This window comes from Chiloscyllium punctatum, chromosome 25 (assembly GCF_047496795.1).
Source record: "Chiloscyllium punctatum isolate Juve2018m chromosome 25, sChiPun1.3, whole genome shotgun sequence".
Classification (NCBI taxonomy): Eukaryota; Metazoa; Chordata; class Chondrichthyes; order Orectolobiformes; family Hemiscylliidae; genus Chiloscyllium; species Chiloscyllium punctatum.
The window spans coordinates 86,316,063-86,338,522 of NC_092763.1; the positions used below are offsets into that span (position 1 = coordinate 86,316,063).

The 22,460-nt window shown below is 44.7% G+C and overlaps 1 protein-coding gene across 3 annotated transcripts in view; it reads left to right on the plus strand.

Moving 5' to 3' along the window:
• Positions 1 to 8,150, plus strand: part of arhgef6 (Rac/Cdc42 guanine nucleotide exchange factor (GEF) 6) — a 157,578-nt gene extending 149,428 nt beyond the window's left edge. For all 3 annotated transcript variants that reach the window (XM_072595638.1, XM_072595636.1, XM_072595637.1), the window contains 4 exons: positions 1,335 to 1,424; positions 4,401 to 4,500; positions 6,474 to 6,528; positions 6,630 to 8,150. In XM_072595638.1, the coding sequence (XP_072451739.1) occupies positions 1,335 to 1,424; positions 4,401 to 4,500; positions 6,474 to 6,528; positions 6,630 to 6,752 (368 nt within the window). In that variant the 3' untranslated portion in view covers positions 6,753 to 8,150. The remainder of the gene's footprint in view (positions 1 to 1,334; positions 1,425 to 4,400; positions 4,501 to 6,473; positions 6,529 to 6,629) is intronic.
• The last annotated feature ends 14,310 nt before the right edge of the window (positions 8,151 to 22,460 follow it).

A 22,460-nucleotide genomic window follows, 5' to 3' on the forward strand; every position in this document is an offset into this window, starting at 1 on the left:
CTTCACAAAAGTGTCATGAATCTTTTATGTGCAGCTGAGAGGTCAGACCAGAGGCATGTTCCCCAGGTACAGTGTCCCTCTGCACTGCCTTCTCCAGGGGGGGGGGGGTTCCCCAGGTACAGTGTCCCCCTGCACTGCCTTCTCCAGGGGGGGGGGGGGGGGTTCCCCAGGTACAGTGTCCCCCTGCACTGCCTTCTCCAGGGGGGGGGGTTCCCCAGGTACAGTGTCCCCCTGCACTGCCTTCTCCGGGGGGGGGGGGTTCCCCAGGTACAGTGTCCCTCTGCACTGCCTTCTCCGGGGGGGGTGGGGGGTGTTCCCCAGGTACAGTGTCTCTCTGCACTGCCTTCTCCAGGGGGGGGGGGGGGTGTTCCCCAGGTACAGTGTCCCTCTGCACTGCCTTCTCCAGGGGGGGGGGGGGGTGTTCCCCAGGTACAGTGTCCCCCTGCACTGCCTTCTCCAGGGGGGGGGGGTGTTCCCCAGGTACAGTGTCCCTCTGCACTGCCTTCTCCAGGGGGGGGGGGGGGGTGTTCCCCAGGTACAGTGTCCCTCTGCACTGCCTTCTCCAGGGGGGGGTTCCCCAGGTACAGTGTCCCTCTGCACTGCCTTCTCCGGGGGGGGGGGGGGGGGTTTCCCCAGGTACAGTGTCCCTCTGCACTGCCTTCTCCAGGGGGGTGTTCCCCAGGTACAGTGTCCCTCTGCACTGCCTTCTCCAGGGGGGTGTTCCCCAGGTACAGTGTCCCCCTGCACTGCCTTCTCCGGGGGGGGGGTGGGGGGTGTTCTCCAGGTACAGTGTCTCTCTGCACTGCCTTCTCCGGGGGGGGGGGGGGGGGGTTCCCCAGGTACAGTGTCCCCCTGCACTGCCTTCTCCAGGGGGGGGTTCCCCAGGTACAGTGTCCCTCTGCACTGCCTTCTCCAGTGGGGTGTTCCCCAGGTACAGTGTCTCTCTGCACTGCTTGCTCGAGAGTCAGCTCCATTTTTGTGCTTCTGTCCCGGATTGAGAATTGAACACACAACCCTCTGACCCCCAAGGCAAGGACTTTACCCTCTGAATCGTGTCTGACAATAGCGGGAGCTACAAAAGGCAAGAGCATGTGATAATTTCGTAAAGAAAAATGCTCATTTGACATTTTTAATTCATTTGGTGTTCACCAGTCTGCATCTGTTTGTGGAGATCAAAAACATTTGTTGTCAATGTAATTTTAAAAATGTCAGTTTTACTTTCCACCTGAACTTTGTTCCACATGCTCAGATTTGAAACCACACTTTGACAGGTCAACTCTTGAGGTCTTAGCATGAGAAACCAGCAAACGCTTTTTAATTTTTGGTTCCCACAGGTACAGCAGCCTTGGAAGAAGATGCACAGATACTCAAAGTCATAGAGGCTTATTGCACAAGTGCAAACCTACAGCAAACTCATAGCTCAGGCAAGTGAGAGTTTAATTGTTTAAAATTCTGTTTATAGGTGGCCTAAGATGTTGAGTTTTGGGGTCAGTGTTTCAAGTCAAATATGACTTCTTCAGAACTCAGCTCCCATTACAGCCTTGGCCCAAATCGAAGTGAATTCCAGAGGTGCTGAGACAGTGACAGCCCTTGATGTCAAGGCTGTATTTGACTGAGTGTGGGGTATCAAGGAGACTGAACAAAACTGGACTCCGTGGGAAACGGGGTAAACTCTCTGCTGGTTGGAGTCATAGCTGGCACATAGGCAGATTGGTAGAGGCGGGAAGAATAGAAAAGCACTCTACAATTTGAATGGAGAGTGATTGCAGAGTGTGACTGTGCAGATGGATCTGGGTGTCCTGGCACACAATCCATAAAACGTTTGTAGGCAAATAGTGCAAGTGATTAGAAAGAGAAGAAGGACATTGGTGTTTATTGCATAAAGAATAGAAGCTAAAAGTCAGGAAGTTTTACTGCAGGTGGAGGAGAGGCGGTGAGATCACCCAGAGTGCTGTCTACAGTTTCAGTCTCTTTGCCTTGATGACAGTAGAAGCTATCCAGAAAAGTTCACTTGACTGAAGGATATGATGGGATGGGTTGGGCGTGTATCCATTGGAGTTTAGAAAACTTAGAGGGCATCTTAATGAAACCTGTACATTTCTGAGGGTGCTGGACATGATGGGTGAGACAAGAGTTAGTAGGTACAGTTTTAAAATAAGGACAAGATTAGCCAAAGGGAATAGAGTTGCAGTACCCCAAATCTGGCTGTCCAAATTCGGGACAGGTTCTCTCTGTCTGCTGCTCAACACTTCGCTGGTTAGTTCAGATGTACAGCTGCTTCTTGCTCAGTAGCTGAGGTCCCGTAATTTGTTTCTTTTGGTCTGTGCTGCATCTTAGCATCGGTAACTCAGACCAGATCCAATACAATACTTTAACATCTGTCTCCCCTCAGCCTGCACTATCCTCCAGCACATTTCCCTGTTCCACCAGTGAGTAATACACAAAAATATATAAAAATAAAGGAGGGAGACTTGAAACTGAGGCAGCGGTTTTGGAGTGATGATGAAATCGACAGGAATTTTAAAATGTATTCATTTATTCACTAACCAAGGTTGGTGCTGCTGGCTGGGCCCAGTATTTATTGCCCATCCCTCGTTGCCCCTTGAGAAGGTGGGGGTGAGCTGCCTTCTTGAACCACTGCAGTCCACATGCTGTTGGGTTGTCCCACAATGCCCCTTAGAGACGGATTTCCAGGATTTTGACCCAGTGACAGTGAAGGATTTTCAAGTCAGGATGGTGACTGGTTTGGAGGGAAACATAGATGGTTGCACTCCCATGTTGCTTATTGTCCTAGATGGAAGTGGTCGTGGGTTTGGAAGGTGCTGTCTGAGGATCTTTGGTGAATTTTTGCAGTGCCTCTTGTAGATGGTACATACTGCTGCTACTGAGTGTCAGTGATGGAGGGAGTGGATCTTTGTGGATGTGGTGCCAATCAAGCGGCTGCTTTGTCCTGGATGGTATCAATCTTCCTGAGTGTTGTTGGAGCTGCCCCCATTCAGACAAGTGGGGAGTATTCCATCACACTCCGGACTTGTGCCATGTAGATGGTGGACAGGCTTTGGGGAGTCAGGAATTGAGTTATTTGTTGTAGGATTCCTAACCTCTGACCTGCTCTTGTAGCCACTGTGGTTAGTCCAGTTCAGTTTCTGGTCAATGACAACCCCTCCAGGATATTAATAGTGAGGACTTCAGTGATGGTATTGCCATTGAATGTCAATGGTTGATAATTAGATTCTTCCTTGTTGGTGATAGTCATTGCCAGGTTCTTGTCTGAATGTCAGTCTAAGGCTGGGTGTTGTGCAGGTCCTGCAACATTTGGCCCTGGACTGAGTCACTCATCACTAAGCATTCATCTGTTTTCATCCCAACTTCCAGCATGTGGCCTGTTGCCTTGTTTACCAAGTCTTGATCAAGGAAGGAGTTTCTTAAGGAGCATTTCTGAGAAGCGAGTCTGGGAGATAAAAGGAGGAAGTTCCAGAGATGAGGCTAAAACCAGGATGAGCCATGGGGAAGCAATGATAGTGAAGGACATAAGAGAAGCCAGATTAGGAGAAATGTCAAACTGGTGGAGAGTTCAGAGATGGGGAAGGGTGAGGCCTTGCTGGGATTTGAAAATCAGATTGAATTTCAAAGTTGGGGAGTTGCTAAACTCGGAACGAGCACAAGTCATCAGCATGGGGTGACAGAGGAATGGTCTTAGTGTGAGTCAGAACATCCAGGTGGGTTTAGGATGAGCTATAGGTTGTGGAGGGTGAGAAAGAGGCCAGCCAAGGGAACATTTGGAATAGCTGAGGCAAGAGCTAACAAAGGTATGGCTGAGACTTCCAGCAGCTGATGAACTGAAGCAGACCCAGAGTTGGCTGTCATTGTTCTGTTGCCCTGTTCCATCTCTATAATCATAAATACATTGTTCAGGGGAGTGCAGTTCGTTACATAGCTATTATGAAGAGTTGATACAGACACCATGCATGGAAATATCTCCTTCCATGCTCTTAAATCTGTAAATCTTTTGATTGAAGTTCTTTTCTGTTCCTGTTTTCCCACAATATATGCATTGACTCTGTTATTATATCATTGCATTGGTGCTACCATACCATTCCATTCCATCCTCAGTCTCCAGGTGACCAGTTGGATGCTGGATTGTTGAAAGCATCATAGCTGCCTGCCGTTGTGTGTTGTGCCTGCCTGGGGTATCTGTACTTGCTGGAAGGGGAGGCAGAACAGTGACTGGGGATATGATTTCTGGCTGATTGCCAGTCCCTCCCACCGGTCTGGAACATGAAGTCATTGCTTCAGCCTCTACAGCTCGCCCCGTTAAAGACGACAAGCTTGCCTGCTCTGTGTCTGACTAAAATAGATAAACTTAAGCAAATGTTAACCTTCTGTCCTGTACTTCACAGTTTGTCGGAAGGAGTCGGCACCACAGGTATTACTTCCCGAAGAGGAGAAAATAATTGTGGAGGAAACCAAGAGTAATGGGCAAACTGTAATAGAGGAGAAGTAAGAGACCTTTACCTTTACAGCCATTACAGTTCATTTCTGTGAGCTTTCCCACTCACTGCAGTTTTGTTAAAGAGTGTGAATTGTAACTGGAGAGAGGGCATTAGACTTTCTCATTACACACCAGTAGGCTGAGCCTCTCCTGTCTTACAGATGAGCTTCAGGAGGAGAGAAGGGAGAAATGAAGATTTGTGCATTCTAAAATTTGACAATGTCAGCTCAGGTTTCAATTTTAAAACCTGAAATTTTTAAAGATTGATTCCTGTAGAAAGGGGAAGACTTTAATGAAGAAAAAATGATTCCAAGATGTTGCCCTGACGTGGAGGTGCCAGTGTTGGACTGGGGTAGACAGAGTTACAAATCACACACAACACCAGGTTATAGTCCAACAGGTTTATTTGGAAGCACTAGCTTTCAAAGTGCTTGTGGACGTATATGTCACATGATCCTGCTCCACAACCACCTGATGAAGGAGCAACGCTCTGAAAGTTAGTGCTTCCAAATAAACCTGTTGGACTATAACCTGGTGTTGTGTGATTTTTAAAGATGTTGCCAGGACTGAGCAGTCTGGATTATAGGAGGGATTGGACAAGCTAGGACATTTTTTTTTTCTTTAGAGCATAGGAGACTGAGGGGGAACCTTATATTAGTGAATAGGATCATGAGAGACATGGATAGGGTGAGTGCACTCAGTGTTTTTCCCAGGTTTGGGGAATCGAGGACTAGAGGGCATCAGTTTAAGGCTAGAAGGGAAAGAATAAAAGGGAACCTGAGGGGCATCTTTTTTACACAGAGGGTGGTATGCATATGGAATGAGCTGCCAGCAGAAGTGTTTGAGGTGAGTACATTAACAATGTTTAAAATGCATTTGAACAAATACATGGATAGAAGAGTTTGAGAAGGATATGGGCCAAGTGCAGGGAAATGGGGTTAGCGTTGATGGACATTTTGATCAGCATGGACCAGTTTGGGCCAAAGGGCCTGTCTCCGTGCTGTAGGGGTCTGTCACTCTAATTATCAAACCAAGTTTGACATTAAAGCACATTAGGAAGTCTTGGAACCTGGTAGGTTGGAGAGATGGGTGTGAAGGAGCTTGTTACAGGAGCAGCAGGAAACAGAGGTTTTGGGGAGGAGATACAAAGATGAGGTAAGTTGGGAGTGATCGAGAGGCCTGAATGTTTAGAGGGATGCAGAGATCCCAGAGGGAGGAGGTTACAGGGGCACGGGGTTGAGGGCATGGAGGGATTTGAGAACAATTATGGGAAGGTGGATGGTCATTCTCTTTTCAGTTTTGTGTTCACAGATTGTTCAGTGTGAGAGTTAACATTAATTCAGCGCCTTATAGAGAAAGAGAGAGACACAAGTACAAGGTTTTAAAGATGGGAACGTGCATATGAAAAGAAGTGGGAAGAGGCAAATCGAATTGTGCATTTATAACCTACAGGTTCACCGTTGGAGATATTAGAAAACAACATGTATTATTTGTAGGTCAGATCCATTCTGGCTGTCTCAGCCTTAAAGACTCTATGAGTGGGGAAAGGATTCAGAACAAAATGTACTGGAAAAACAGCACCTCTACTATATATACACATTCACCAATAATACAGGGATAAGGTCGAATTAGAATGTAATAAGTGACACTGAAGAGTTGAAAGTGGGATTACGATGATGAGGAAGAATCAGAAATGATTGGTCATTGTAAAAAGCAGGAAAAGTGAGGGGTTTTACAGGTTATGAAGATGATTGTCTTGTATTTTAGGAGTGAAAGATGCTTGGAATCTCACAGCATAAATATCCACTGGGAGTTGAGGTTGTGTCATTTAGAAACTTTGTGATGACTGGTTCTGATCAAGATGCAGAGAGTGAGCTCTGTTTTTATGCCTCTGTGATGTCTGCACTCAGCTGTTGAAAACCTTGTGGCTTTGTCAATTGTTTTTCTGAGTAACTCAATAACTGTTTGTGTTATTTGTCAGGAGTCTTGTTGACACAGTTTATGCATTGAAAGATGAAGTTCAAGAGCTGAAACAGGTCAGAATCACAATCTAACACAGAATTCTGCTCCAATTCTGTCAGCCACATTCCAGGGACCCAGTATTGTTGTGATAAACTGTTATCCTGTTCTTTTCCAGGAAAACAAACGAATGAAACAAAGTCTGGAGGAGGAACAGAAATCTAGGAAAGAGTTAGAGAAAATGATCCGAAAGGTTCTGAAACAGTTGAATGAATCAGCGTGGGATGAGGGTAACCACTAAAAGCAGCTGACCAGCTCTCTACAAGGCTTCCAGCAGTCGGCAGGTCTGACCGCGCTGCTACAAGGAATTCTTTGAAATTCTCAGTCACACTGGGGTCATTTTTGGTTTTTTTGGCCTGTGGTTCCTCTGGAGGAGCAAGCACATGAGGGAAAGCATACCTGACACCTGCTCTGGAAGGACTAGAGCAGGGCATTAGGAGACATGCAGGCTCTGAGGAGAGGGCACAGCAGCAGCAGCAGTGAAACCTGAGAAATGGTGCAGCATCCCAACACGCAGCCACCTCGTGCTGGCTCAACTCGGGCAAGGAACGGTGCCTCTTCATTCTCCAGGAATGGATGATTTTGTGTCCTCCAACCAGCACTAAAGTATTTGACTGCTACACCAGCACAGGATGCTCACTCGTGGGCACAGCTGACTCCTTTAAGTTCCCTTTGTTTTTGTATCAGGCCATGACCAAATGCAATCCTCCCTCGTACTGGATCCTCAGCTGCGTGCTTGTATTTTCTGGGTATAACTAAGGTTTTTGAGATGGCCCAGTCTGTCTTGCTGATTTATTTATGTTTTGCTGTGTAAAATTACTCCCCCATCCTCAAACACTGTGCAGAGTTCTTGTGTCGGACGCAGCCTTGATTATGGCACTGCATCTAATGCACGTAAAGCTCCTGCCTGTGCCTTTGATAGATACCCCTTTGGATTACAGCGTGTGTACATATCCAGCTCGCCTTTTATAAACTGGCTCTAGCTTGAACGTTCCTGTATATTACAGGATTGTGTTTAATACTGTATAAAAGGATACAGGCAGCTTACCTCCCTGGCCGTTGTGGAACAAAGCAGGTGTTACTAGTCAGTGTTGACTGAGTCTGTTAGTCACGAGGTGTCCACAGACTCTACAGTAGGAGTTAATGATGCATGCACAAACTTAGTTTTTCATGAGTTAAGTGATGCCCAGGAATGAATGCAGGATGACAGGCATCTGATTGTGGGCTGTGTGCACAGAGTAACTGAGCACACTGCAGAATATTTCCAGCCAGATTGAAACCAGACTCAGAGCCTGAACAAAGTGGGAGTTGGATTTGGGAGGAGGTCACTTCAGATCAGTTGGTCAGATCAACTTCTCACCAATAATGAGCAGGGAGTGTGGCTCCTTCCTACAAACATCTTGTAAATCCCTCTTCACATCCAACTGGCAAAACGTCCCCAAATTTCCTGTGCAGATTTTTATTTTGGAATTGTAAATAAACAGAGTTCAGATGAAATATTTTGGGAACTGTCACGGCTGTGTTCTCCAGGTGGTGCCTGTATGTGTCTGGAAGCCCTTCCACCCAGCACACATCCATCAAGTAGGAAATCTTTTGTAAATGCAATTTTTTTTTAATAAAGCCTGAATATCGAGCCTTCCCTCGGCTGTACCTTGTAAATAAATAGCTCCTCTATTTTGGCAAGATTTCTCAACACTCCATGATTTATGAAATTCTCCTGTTGCCTGAATTTTTTTGCTGTTGGCTTCAATACAATTAAATTGATTTTCTGAATGGGTTGGGAGTGCTTGCTCTTGGTATTATATGTTCTAACAACTAGCGTTGATCTATCGGACAGAACTTTAATGTTGCTAACAAGAGACATGAAGTTTTAATAAAAAAAGGAATTGCTGGAGATACTGAGCATCTGTGGAGAAAGAAATAGAGTTGTTAATATTTCAAGTCCAATATGACTCTCCTTTGAAATTGAAAGGAACTGGAAAATGGTGCTTTTTCTGCTGTAAAGCAATGGGGAACAGGAGCAATTAGAATAGATTGTGAGGGGTGTCCAGGATAAAATACAAAGGGAGTGCCAATGGCTGTAAAGGAGAGATCAAGATGTAAAATTGGTGCCAATAGTTGTGTATAGAGGAGGAAATTGGCCCGTTGTACTGGAGGTATTGCACAGAGTGGAGAGAGGGGCTGAATGAAGAGATACCCTGAGGAGGGGGAGTTGATGAGCGACTGTGAGGATTGATTGAGAGTGGACCAGAGTGTTAATCGATTAAATTCAAACTTTATGCTTGATTGGTCATGATATTGCCATGGAGATGGAGCAGGAGTTGGCTGTTTCCACAGCCTGCACTCTGTGAAGAAGGTGAAACACATGGACATATTCCTTCATCCTGGAAAGAGCTGGGTGTGAATAAATGTAACTTTTAGTGTTTGCAAAGAGACCACACTTCAAACCTAAACAAAAACCACAAGAACTGTGGGTGCTGTAAATCTAAAACAAAAACAGAAAGTGCTGGAAAAGCTCAGCAGGTCTGGCAGCATCTGTGGAGAGAAATCAGAATTAATGTTTTGGGTCAGGTGACCCATAAGATTATAAGGAACAGTCACTGGACCCGAAATGTTAACTCTGATTTCTCTTCACAGATGCTGCCAGATCTGCTGAGCTTCTCCAGCAGCTTCTGTTTTTGCACACTGCAAACTTGACTGATTGTGGTAAATTGGTATCTGGTATAATTCTTAGTGCAGTCAGGATTATTTGGTGAATATTGTCCAACAGCAGAATCACATCTAACCTGTATGTGACAGTTTTTCAAACGTATGGCTCTGCTGTGTTCCCATGGCAACATCCTGACCAATCAGAGCTGACCTGTCTTAATTTCAGGGCTAATTTTCAAGCTACATTACTTCTTTCATCTGGTAACTAACAGCTGCTGTGATTATGTGTAGGTTTAGTCACATTTCTGAAACAGGAGTTAGCGGAATCAATTTCAGGCAGAGTGAAATAACTGAATGATCGTTTGCTCTATATCAGCTTTTGTTTTTAGGGCTCTCTGAGGTGGGGGTGCTGCTTGGCTCAGTGTTTTGGAGTCAGGCGGAAACAGGGCGTTAGGGAGACGGGGAGTAAGTGAAGTGGAAAGATTGAGTGTGGGTCTCCGTTTCGGGCCAGTCAATTCAGAAAGTGACATAGTCCCATCAGAAACAGCCAATTGGTGATACCTACATGGTTTGGAGAGGGTGGGCGCGAGGAAATTGTTTCTGTTAGGCGAGGAGACTAGGACCCGTGGACACAGCCTTAGAATTAGAGGGGGTAAATTCAGAACAGAAATGTGGAGACATTTCTTCAGCCAGAGAGTGGTGGGCCTGTGGAATTCATTGCCGCAGAGTTCAGTGGAGGCCGGGACGCTAAATGTCTTCAAGGCAGAGATTGATAAATTCTTAATGTCACAAGGAATTAAGGGCTACGGGGAGAGTGCGGGTAAGTGGAGTTGAAATGCCCATCAGCCATGATTGAATGGCGGAGTGGACTTGATGGGCTGAATGGCCTTACTTCCACTCCTATGTCTTATAGTATGTTGTGGTTCTGTTCGCCGAGCTGGGAATTTGTGTTGCAGACGTTTCGTCCCCTGTCTAGGTGACATCCTCAGTGCTTGGGAGCCTCCTGTGAAGCGCTTCTGTGATGTTTCCTCCGGCATTTATAGTGGTTTGAATCTGCCGCTTCCGGTTGTCAGTTCCACAGAAGCGCTTCACAGGAGGCTCCCAAGCACTGAGGATGTCACCTAGACAGGGGACGAAACCTCTGCAACACAAATTCCCAGCACTGCGAAAAGAACCACAACAACGAGCATCTGAGCTACAAATCTTCTCCCAAACTTTGAACCTACAGAGTATTTTCTGACAGTTTTTAAAGCATAATATATTAGCTTAAATAAAAGCATGAACTTTCAATTCCTATAGAAGTGTTTGAAATGAAGGAAAGTCTTGGGCTAAATTCTCTTAAAAGGAGTAACTAACTTAATCCTGAGAGAAGTGATGACAGGAGACCTCAATGTAGGAAGCTACTGGCTGCTTTTCGGAGCTGGAGCTGTGGGTGGGCTTGCTATGGAGTGTCCACGATGCTGAGAATGTCATGGACAGCACGCTTAGCAAGGTGGTCCCACTGCCGGTGAGGATTCCACAGGCAAAAGGAAAATGGGTGGCCATCAGATAAAGTCAAAAGCCAAGGGAGGAAGTGCAGGAGTCCCTTGTGGGTCATCTCTCTTTCAGACAGATACATTACTTTGGATACTGTAGGGGAAGGGGTGTGCGATGGCCCCTCAGGAAAAAGGACAGTAGGGCTAAAGTGATTAGAGATTCAGTAGTGAGGCATACAGACAGACATTTCTGTGCCATGAGCTAGTGAAAGCAGGAATGAGAAGATAGATCAGATTAATACATGGCCGGAGGAATGGCGTTCCAGAGGGGTTTAGATTCTTTAGGTATTGGGCACATTTCTGGGGAAGATGGGACCTGGATGGGTTGTACCTGGGCAGAGCTGAGATAAATACCCTCATGGGGGCTTTTGTTAGTTCTGTTGGTGAGATTTTAAACTAGTATGACAGGGGGGTGGGAACCAAAGTGTGGGCTGGGGTGGGTCAGGTTCAGATCAGGAAACGATGTTAGTGATGTGGTCAGCAACTCAGAAAGACAAAAGGAATGAGAATTGAAAAGTGTCCAGGAATGGAAATTGATGGGGTTGAGCTGTTACCACTTCAATGCAAGGAGTGTCACAATCAGAACGGAGGAACCAGGAGCATGGACAGACACAAGGCAGAACAATGTCATTTCTATAACAGAAATCTGGCTAAAGAAGGGGCAGAATTGGCAACTCAATGTCCATGGATCAGGGGTTTCCAGGTAGGATAGAGTGGGTGACAAAAAGGCAGGGAGTGGTGTAGCGGTAATGGTTAAAGAATCAGTTACAGTTGAGAGAGTGGATGATGTAATAAACATGTTCACAAATAAGTCAATATGGGTTGAGCTTAGCAATAAAAAAAAAGGGGCAGTTACACTACAAGGAGTGTACTATAGACCCCCAAATATTGGGAGGGAGATGGACACAAACACGTGGAGAGAAAACTTTGCCTGTCAGAATCAGGGCAGAGATTTTAACTCTCCCAATATCAACTAGATTCTGGATTTAGTTTTGGGAAATGAAGATTGGCAAGTGGGTGAAGTAACAGTGGGCAACTATGTCAGGGATAGTGACCACCGTTCGGTTAGATTCATTATTATAATGGAAAAGGGCAGAGATAAATCTGGAGAGAAAGTTTCAAACTGAGGAAAGGTGCACTTTCCGAAACTGATTTGGCTGAAGTGGACAGATCAGGGCTGCTTGAGGATCAATTGGAGATGAACCCGTAGGGGCCACTAAAAAATGACAAGTAGCAGAGGTGTCCCCTCTGAAAATAAGAGAGAAATTGCCAAATATAGACCCCCCATGGTCATCTAGAAAAATACAGGAGAAGATTAAACAGGAAAAGGAAGCTTATGAGTCAGAAAAAACTCAACACTGCGAATAATCCAGAGCAGTTTACAATATCCAAAAATCAAAGAAAATAAGTAAATCAAAGAGAGGGTATGAAAAAATATTAGCAAGGAAGATGGTGGAAAACCCAAAGCTATTTTAGCAATGTCCAAAAAGCACATGGATAGTTACAGGAAATGTAGGAGCTATCAGAGCTGAAGGCAACGTGTGAGAAGATGTAGAGGATGTGGCAACAATTTTAAAGGACTTTTTTTTTTGTCTCCATATTCACAAAGGGTAGAGGTGATGTGGATACAGGAATCCAAGAGCAGCAGGGTGAAATATCGGACAAAATGATCATAATGATCGAGGAAGCACTGGGGGAGCTAGAATCCTTGACCGTGGATAAGTCATCAGGGCCGAATGAATTGTTCCCTAGGCTGTTGCAGGAGGTTAGGGAGGAAATGGAAGATGCCCTAAGGATTATTTTCCAATCTTCACTAGACACAGGTAAGGGGTCAGAGGACTGGAGGAACACAATGTGGCTGTATTGTTTTAAAAGGGTCCAAAAGAAATGTCAAATAATTCAAGACTGGTTAGTGTTAGTGGTGGTCAAATTGTTAGATTCAATCCTGGGATATTGGATAAACTTGTCACTTAGAAAGGCATGGATTAGTCCGGGATAGTCAGCATGGTTTTGTTATGGGAAGGTCATGACTTACTAATTTGATTGAATTCTTTGAAGAAGTGGTAAAGAGGATCGATGAGGGTAGTGCAGTGGATGTTGTCTACATGGATTTTAGTAAAGGATTTGAAAAGATACCCCATGGCAGATTGGTCAAAAAAATGAAAGCCCATGAGGCACAAGATAATGTGTTGAATTGGATCCAAAGTTGGCTTCGAAACAGGAAACAAAGGATAGTAGTCCCTGGCTGCTGTTGCCAATGGAAAGCTGTTTCAAGTGGTGTTCTGCAGGGCTCTGTGTTGGGATCCCTGCTGTTTGTTTAATTTATTAATGAATTGGACTGGAATGTGAGGAGCACAATTGGGGAATTTGCAGATGGCCCACAGGTTAGCCACGTAATGGGTACCGTAGAGGAAAGCTCCAAATGATATAGATGGGTTGGAGTGGGCAGGGAAACTCTTGGAACAGAGAAAGCTGAGAAGTGACATGGTTGAGATATAGAACATTGCGAGGGATAGGGATTGAGGTAGAGCAGACAGGAGGAACCTGTTCCCATTGGCAGACAGTTTAAAAACCAGAGATCATAGATTCAAGTGAACTGGCAGAGGATTCAAGGGAACTTGAGGAAAACCTTTTTATGCACAGATTGTGGTGGGTGTCTGGGATTTGCTGCCTGAGTTGGTACTGGAGGCAGAGACCCTATGATAGCACCTTAAGTGCTGTAAGCTGCAGGGATATGGGCCGTGTGCAGAATGATGGAATTAAGAAGGACATCTGGATGTGTTTGAGTCAGCGTGGGCAAGATGGACTGAATGATCCCCGTGCTGTATTGTTTCTTTAGTATTGACTAATCCGTTCTTGCTGCATCTCCATGACAATCATGGTTCAGCCAATTAGCACCTTTATCTCACCCTCCAGGAAAATAGTGTTGGGCTTTCTGTGACGATGGGATAAGGTGAAAAGCTTCATGTATCTTTTTAACAATCTCTGATTGGACTGCATGTTTCCACTAGCTCTGAGGGACCCGTGTGCATCAGGAAGCAGAACAGATGATGAATTCTAGGAAGATGAGCCTATATCCCATTATAGACGACGCAACATTTGCAGCCTCTGTAGTTCATCAAAGTTGATTTATTTTTTAAAACAATTTTTTCAAACAGTTATTGTATTCTAATTTAAGTGCACCAAAGTTATAGAAAGGAGAGTCTTCAACCCATCGCATCCCCTGCTAGCTCTGACAGAACTCCCTTGAGGAACAGCATCTTAACTTTCAGCTCCATATTTCCCAAGCTCCAGGACACAGCATGGTGCGTTTAACAACTTTTGGCTCTAATCTCTTCTCCACCCTGTGGTGTCTCTATTTCTTCCTGTCTGTTTTACTTGCTTGGTCCTGATTGTGTTTCCATCTACACACCTTTGTGCTGAAGGTGCAACGTTTAATGTAACAATTCAGGTCTCATTTGGACCCTGTCTTTTGTACTGTATCATCACCGATCCTGTTTGGTTGCTGTATTAGAAAATCCTCACCTGGCCTCCACCCAATTGCAGATTTTGTTCTTTATTCTCTCTTCCCCCCCCCCCACACACACACACATGCACACAAAGCAGCTACCTTTCATTGTTCAGCTAACTATTTTAAATCCTCAGTTTATTCCTGCTGCAGGTGGAAACAGTTTCTCCTTACTATCAAAAGGAGATTTTGTGATTTTGACCACTTTGTTTCTCCAGGTAACTGCTCATTTATCCCTGCTATGATTCTGGCAAATTTCCTCTTCTGTCTGTCTCTCTCTCGCTCACTCACGCTCTCCCTGGCTCTCTTGCTGTCTCTCTGTTTTCAACCTTTATGCATCTACTCTGTCCCCTTAAGGATTTTGAGATTACCTCATTTTTTCTAAACTCCAGAGGATATAGACCCCAATCTCCTAACCCTCCCCGCACAGGACAGTCTCACCATCCCAATAATCAGTCTGCTAAATTTCCTGCACTCCCTCCATAGTAAGTATCTGCTTCCTCAGACAAGGAGACTGGAACCTGCCTCATCACCCCAGGTTGTGTCTCGCCATGTTCAGTACAACCTCAACAAGATGTCATTGCTCCTGTAGTTCAGTTCCTATGCAGTAAAGGTTGACAGCCTGTCCAAACCTCCTTGATCCTGTTTGGATCCTCCTCATAACTCTTACTCCCAAGTTTTTGTAAAATGCAGAAATTTGGGAATAGTACAATCGATTGCCACAAACAAGTCATTAAGGCCCACCTTTTCACAGTCTGGATTAAGTACTAATCCTTGTGGTACCCCACTGGTCACCTGCCAACCTGAGAATGACCCATTTATTCCTGCTTTGTCTGCAAGTTAGCCAATACCTAAATTGTGCTAGAATATTTTACAACATTTAAAAATGATTTGGATAGGTATATAAATAGGAAGAGGTTAGAAGGATCTGGGCCAAGTGCTGGCAAATAGGACTAGATTTATGTATGATATCTGGATTAGTGGTGCTGGAAGAGCACAGCAGTTCAGGCAGCATCCAAGTAGCTTCGAAGCTCCTCGGATGCTGCCTGAACTGCTGTGCTCTTCCAGCACCACTAATCCAGAATCTGGTTTCCAGCATCTGCAGTCATTGTTTTTACCTTCTGTATGATATCTGTTTGGCATGGACGAGTTGGACCGAAGGGTTTGTTTCTATGCTGTACAGCTCTGTGACTGTAATTCCACACACTTTAATTTTATTCATTAACCTGCTGCATGAGAATTTATCCAAATATACCACCTCCACGGTTCCCCCTCGTCATCAGTGCCTGGAATATCTAAAAAAAAACATAAGTTTTGTCAAACATCATTTTGCCTTTAAGTCCATGTTAACTGCTTAATAGGTTATAATACATTCTAGTATTTGCCTTATTACTAACAACAGGCTAACAGGCCAGTAGTTGCCCACTTCTCTCCCCTTCCTTTCTTGGACAACGGGGTTACATTCAGAATCTTCTTACCTGAAAGCTCTACTGTTGCTAACATCCCCCTCGACACTTTAGGGTGAAAGTCACCAGATCCTGGGGATTTGTCAACTTCAAATTGATTTACTGATACTATTTTTTACTGTCAATAATTTATTTCAGATCAACATTGACGCTTGACCCATGGAACTAAATTATTTTAGGGAGACATCTTGTATCTTTCTTTATTAAAACAGAGACAACGTTAGGATTTCTGCCGTTGTTCTATCCCTAACCCTATACCTTTCACAATGTTTCCTGTCAAACTCTCCTGTCTCTACCTGTAATGGGTCCATGTTTGCTTATGATTTTATTTTTTCCTATTTACACACATGTTGAAGCTTTCCAGTGTATGTTTATGTTGGTTTTTGCTGTTTTACAGTTATCATTACAGTTATGGTCCTTTGCTGAATTCTAAAATGTTCCCAACTCTCCCAGGCTTGCAAAGTGTTCTGATGACCTTATAAACCATCTCCTTTGATCTGATACTATCTTATTCTTCCCTTGTTAGCCTGCTCTTTTGCTTTTCCTGTTGTGTATTTTTGCCTTAAAGATGTTTTTAAAACCAATAATTAATTCTTTAAATATTAGTCATTTCCCATCTACAGTCAAACTCAATGTATTTTCGAATCTACCACAAGCTGCCTCCTCCTCAGACCTCCTTGTTTCACTTTTAAAATCCTAATTCTTGATTGAACGACATCTTTTTCAAACTTAATGAAAGATTCTCTCATACGATGATCGCTTGTCTTGAAAGGTCAGTTTTACCAACAGGATATTCTTATTCCATAATGCCTTATCTAAGATAACTTATTCTACAGTTGGTTTTTCGGTAAATTGTACCAAGAATTCCTCCTCCATGCATTGATGCTCATTAGATTTACTTGGCCTTTACATAAATTAATGTCACCCTTGATTATTGCATTCCCTTGTTGCATGTGTCTCTCATTTCCTAGTTTGCACTGTGCCTTACATTGACGCTGTTGTTTGCTCTATAAACCACTCCTACCTGTGTTTGCTGCCCATGGCTAAACATAAAACAATACGCTTCAGGCTCACTGCCTTTATTCCTGATGAAGGGCTTTTGCCCGAAACGTCAATTTCGCTGCTCGTTGGATGCTGCCTGAACTGCTGTGCTCTTCCAGCACCACTAATCCAGTATTTGGTTTTCAGCATCTGCAGTCATTGTTTTTACCTTATAAAACAATACAATGCAGGAGCAGGCTCTTCAACCCACCATGTCTGTGCTGTTCGCTATTTCCTAGCTCCACCTAAACACATTCAACATCCCATTCTTCTAGGCAGAGATCCTGTCTGTCTCCTACACCGACCCCATCCTTGAAGATCAGCAGAACTCCAGTTCCATTTCCTCCTCTTATTTCCCTATTGCCTGTCCTTCCTTCCTAAATGCAGAATATACTTAAACCCTCTGGTCCTGGGTTGGTCACTGTGCACCCACTTGTCCATAAAGGCAATTAAATCATACTCTTTAATTTCTAACACCATTGATTCCCCTGTCATGTTGCATGCATTCAGATAGAGTGCATGTAATTCTGCCTTGTGAACACGATGCTGTAATGTGAGCCTGGGTGATTCTGGGACTTGTTTCTGCTGCTTTCCACTTTCATTTCCCATAAGCAGCTTTGGGTTTTATTCTTGATGAATTCCCTCTTGGGTTCCTGTTCCCCTAATTGGCCAGTCTAATCCTTCTGCATGTCTCCCATGAGGATGTTAGCCCCAGTTTCACGAAGGTACCAACATGATACATTCAGTTTCTGCTGCTGCTCTTACTTGGGTATTATGCTCACTGGCTCAGGATTTTCTCTCCAACACACATTTTCTCTTCTCACTTCTAGCTCTCACTTTCTCCCTCCCAATCTGCTGCAGGCTTTCACATCATCATCTGGCCGGTCTCTCAATTTCACTCTTGTATCTGCATGATCAACCTGCTCACCTAATTAAGTATTCTCACACCATCTCTCTCTCATGCCTGTATTCATCTCCTTCACATGTATTCAAACACATTTACCCACTCATACTCCTCTTCTAGTTGCACTCTGTCGGTTGAAATAAAGGCAGCAATTCAGCCCCTCGAGATTACTGTCATTCTATAAAATCATGGCTCATTTAATCGGCTTTGAAATTTCATGTTCCCAACTTGCTGCCGTTTACAACTTCACTGATCGTTGTATCTCACTGCTGTGTAAGGCAGCAGCGAATGTGTCAAATGTGACCCCGACTGCTATTCAGGAAGAAGGAAATCAACATCTTTGTTAACTGGGAAATAACCATTTGTTGCAACGTATGACTTAAAAAAACAGAAATTTCTCATCTACTATACCTCTTCAAAAACCCCAAACACACGCAGTTATGATTAAGACCGAAGTAAGACAAGCATTTAACACATACTATGAGTGGAGACTGAAATAGACAGGGTGAGCAACGTTCTGTGAATCAACAGTTTGTATTTCAAGTGTGGGTTAAATTGTCTCTCAGTCTACTGATTTTTCATACCGATTACACACTGGAAAGCAACCATTGCTCCAGAGACAATGGTCTGATGGTTAATCGGGGGTCTTGAGTCTTTTCTTGTTAAAATTCTATCTTCTAAGCATTTTTTTTTCCCCCTGTCTTGAGACCAAATGTGTGTATGGACATAATGAAAGGGAGATTAATGCTTTCTGTTTGCAGGCTCTGGATGTTTCTCTCTGGTGCCCAGATATTTTTAGCTTTTCAACTTGGTAGTTCGCCTAGTCAAATGGCTGTCGCCAATCAGAATTTTTTAAATTCAAAACACTCTTGATGTTCAGAACATAGAACATTACAGTGCAGTACAGGCCCTAAGGCCCTCTGTGTTGCGCCAACCTGTGACATCAATCTGAAGTCCATCTAACCGACACTATTCCATTATCGTCCATATGTTTATCCAATGACCAGTTAAATACCCTTAAAGTTGGCGAGTCTACTACTGTTGCAGGCAGTGTGTTCCACACCCCTACTACTCTTTGAGTAAAGAAACTACCTCTGACATCTTTCCTGTATCTATCACCCCTCAATTTAAAGCTATGTCCCCTCATGCTAGCCATCACCATCCAAGGAAAAAGGCTCTCCCTGTCCACCTGATCTAATCCTCTGATTATCTTATGTCTCTATTAAGTCACCTCTCAACCTTCTTCTCTCTAACGAAAATAGCCTCAAGTCCCTCAGCCTTTCCCCATAAGACCTTCCCTCCATACCAGGCAACATCCTGGTAAATCTCCTCTGATCCCTTTCCAAAGATTCCACATCCTTTCTGTAATGCAGTGCCTAGAACTATACATAATACTCCAAGTGTGGCAGCACCAGAGTTCTGTACAGCTGCAATATGACCCTCTACCAATAAAAATTACCTTCTTAACAACCCTATCAACCTGGGTGGCAACTTTCAGGGATCTATGTACATGGACACCGAGATCTCTCTGCTCATCTGCACTAACAAGAATCTTACTATTAGTCCAGTACTCTGTATTTCTGTTACTCTTGCCAAAGTGAATCACCTCACACTTTTCTGCATTAAACTCCATTTGCCACCTCTCAGCCCAGCTCTGCAGCTTATCTATGTCCCTCTGTAACCTGCAACATCCTTCAACACTATCCACAACTCCACTGACCTTCGTGTCATCCGCAAATTTACTAACCCATCCTTCTATGCCCTCATCAAGATCATTTATAAAAATGACAAACAGCAGTCGTCCCAAAACAGATCCTTGCAGTACACCACTGGTAAATAAACTCCAGGATGAACATTTCTCATCAACCACCACCCTGTGTCTTCTTTCAGCTAGACAATTTCTGATCCAAACTACTAAATCACCCTCAATCCCCATACCTCCGTATTTTGTGCAATAGCCTACTGTGGGGAACCTTATCAAACACCTTACGGAAATCCATATACACCACATCAACCACTTTACCCTCATCCTCCTGTTGGTCACTTTCTCAAAGAACTCAATAAGGTTTGTGAGGCATGACCTACCCTTCACAAAACCGTGTTAACTGTCCCTAATCAACTTATTCCTTTCTAGATGATTATAAATCCTATCTCTTATAACTCTTTCCAACACTTTTCCCACAACTGAAGTAAGGCTCACTGGTCTATGATTACCAGAGTTGTCTCTACTCCCCTTCCTGAACAAGGGGACAATGTTTGATATCCTCCCGTCTTCTGGCACTATTCCTGTAGACAAGCTCAAGCTCCAACTCTCCCTCTCACTGTTTCTCAAAACAACCATTGCATGTTTCTTCTGCTGTTGGAGAAAACAATTGCTATTCCAACTGCAAATCTCTCCTGCAAATCCAGGTACTGCAGCCCAACTTCTGTTTCTGTTTATGGTCCTGAACAGAAAGATGATCTTTTATTTCCTGAGAACCTTTGATTCACTTTCCCAACAAAATCCGAACTCAGCAGAAGGTTCCTTCTGACTGGAAAAATCTAGATCGTGGTCCAATGTTTAAATTCATGGTTAATTCTTGATTTGTGTTGGGTATACTCGAGGTTATTAAGGTGGACAAATCCCCAGGACAGGATGGGATCTATCCCAGGTTGCTGAGGGAGGTGAGAGAGGAAATAGCTGGGGCCCTGACAGATATCTTTGTGGCATCCTTAAATACAGGTGAGGTGCTGGAGGACTGGAAGGTTGCTCATGTTGTCCCCCTGAACAAGAAGGGTAGCAGGGATATTCCGGGTAACTACAGACCAGTGAGCCTGACATCGGTGGTGGGAAAGTTGCTGGAGAAGGTACTGAGGGATAGGATCTATTTATTTTTGAAAAGAATAGGCCATCAGTGACAGGCAACATGGTTTTGTGCGGGGGAGATCGTGCCTTACCAACTTAATAGAGTTCTTCGAGGAAGTGATCAAGTTGATAGATGAAGGGAGGGCTGTTGATGTCATTAAGGTTCCCCATGGTAAACTAATGGAGAAAGTGAAGTCACATGGTGTGCAGGGTGTCCTAGCGAGGTGGATAAAGAACTGGTTGAGCAACAGGAGACAGAGAGTAGCAGTTGAAGGAAGTTTCTCGAAATGGAGAATGGAGTGGTGTTCCACAGGGATCAGTTTTGGGGCCACTGTTGTTTGTAATATACATAAATGATCTGGAAGAGGGCACTGTTGGTATAATCAGGGAAGTTTGCAAATGACACGAAGATTGGTGGAGTAGCAGAAAGCATAAGGGACTGTCAGAGAATACAGGAGGATATAGATAGACTGGAGTTGAGTGGAAAAGTGGCAGATGGATTTCAATCCAGACAAATGTGAGGTGATGCATTTAGGCAAAACTAATTCTAGAGCGAATTATACAATGAACGGAAGAGCCTTGGGAAAAGTTGATGGGCAGAGAGATCTGGGAGTGCAGGTCCATTGTACCCTGAAGGTTGCTGCACAGGTGGATAGAGTGGTCAAGAAGGCATTTAGTATGCTTGCCTTCATGGGACGGGGTATTGAGTATAAGAGCTGACAGGTCACGTTAAAATTGTAGAAGACTTTGGTTTGGCCGTATTTAGAATACTGCGTACAGTTCTGGTCGCCACATTACCAAAAGGATGTGGATGCTTTGGAGAGGGTGCAGAGAAGGTTTACGAGGATGTTGCCTGGTATGGAAGGTGCTAGCTATGAAGAGAGGTTGAGGAGGTTAGGATTGTTTTCATTAGAAAAAAGGAGATTGAAGGGGGACGGGCCTGATTGAGGTTTACAAAATCATGAAGGGTATAGACAGGGTGGATAGAGACAAGCTTTGTCCCAGGGTGAGGGATTCAATAACGAGAGAACACGCTTTCAAGGTGAGAGGTGGAAAGTTTAAGGGGGGCACACGCAGCAAGTACTTCACACAGAGGATGGTGAGTGTTTGGAATGCGTTACCAACAGAGGTGGTAGAGGCAGGCACGGTTAGATTCATTTAAGATGCATCTGGACAGATGCACGAGTAGGTGGGGAGCGGAGGGATACAAATGCTTAGATATTGACCGACAGATTTAGACAGTAGTTTTGAATCGGATCGGGCTTGACCTGTTCCTGGGCTGTAAAATTTCTTTGTTCTTTGTTCTCTGTTCTCTTTGCTGCTCTCATGTGCCTTGCTGTGATACAGACAAAACCTGTAAACTGTCACACTGTAGGATAAAGCAGTCAGCTGGGGGTCAGTGCAGGACCATCTCAGCTCTGAAGAGACTCAAGTCCCACTCCCACTTTGGTTTACGTTCCTGGTCAGCAAACCTTTTTCAGTAAAGTCAGTGGGTAAACCAGAGGGTCAGGCCTGAAGGAACCAGACAAGTTAAAAAGATCAGCTCTGAGACGGTGCATGAAATTGGACGGTCAGTGCTGACGGAGTGCCACACTGTCGGAGGGTCAGTACTGAGGGAGTGGGCACTGTCGGAGGGTCAGTGCTGAGGGAGTGCCGCACTGTCAGAGGGTCAGTGCTGAGGGAGTGCCACACTGTCGGAGGGTCAGTACTGAGGGAGTGGGCACTGTCGGAGGGTCAGTGCTGAGGGAGTGCCACACTGTCGGAGGGTCAGTACTGAGGGAGTGGGCACTGTCGGAGGGTCAGCGCTGAGGGAGCACCGCCCTGTCGGAGGGTCAGCGCTGAGGGAGCACCGCCCTGTCGGAGGGTCAGTACTGAGGGAATGGGCACTGTCGGAGGGTCAGTACTGAGGGAGTGCCGTGCTGTCGGAGGGTCAGTGCTGAGGGAGTGCCGCGCTGTCGGAGGGTCAGTGCTGAGGGAGCGCCGCACTGAGGTGTCTCTCAG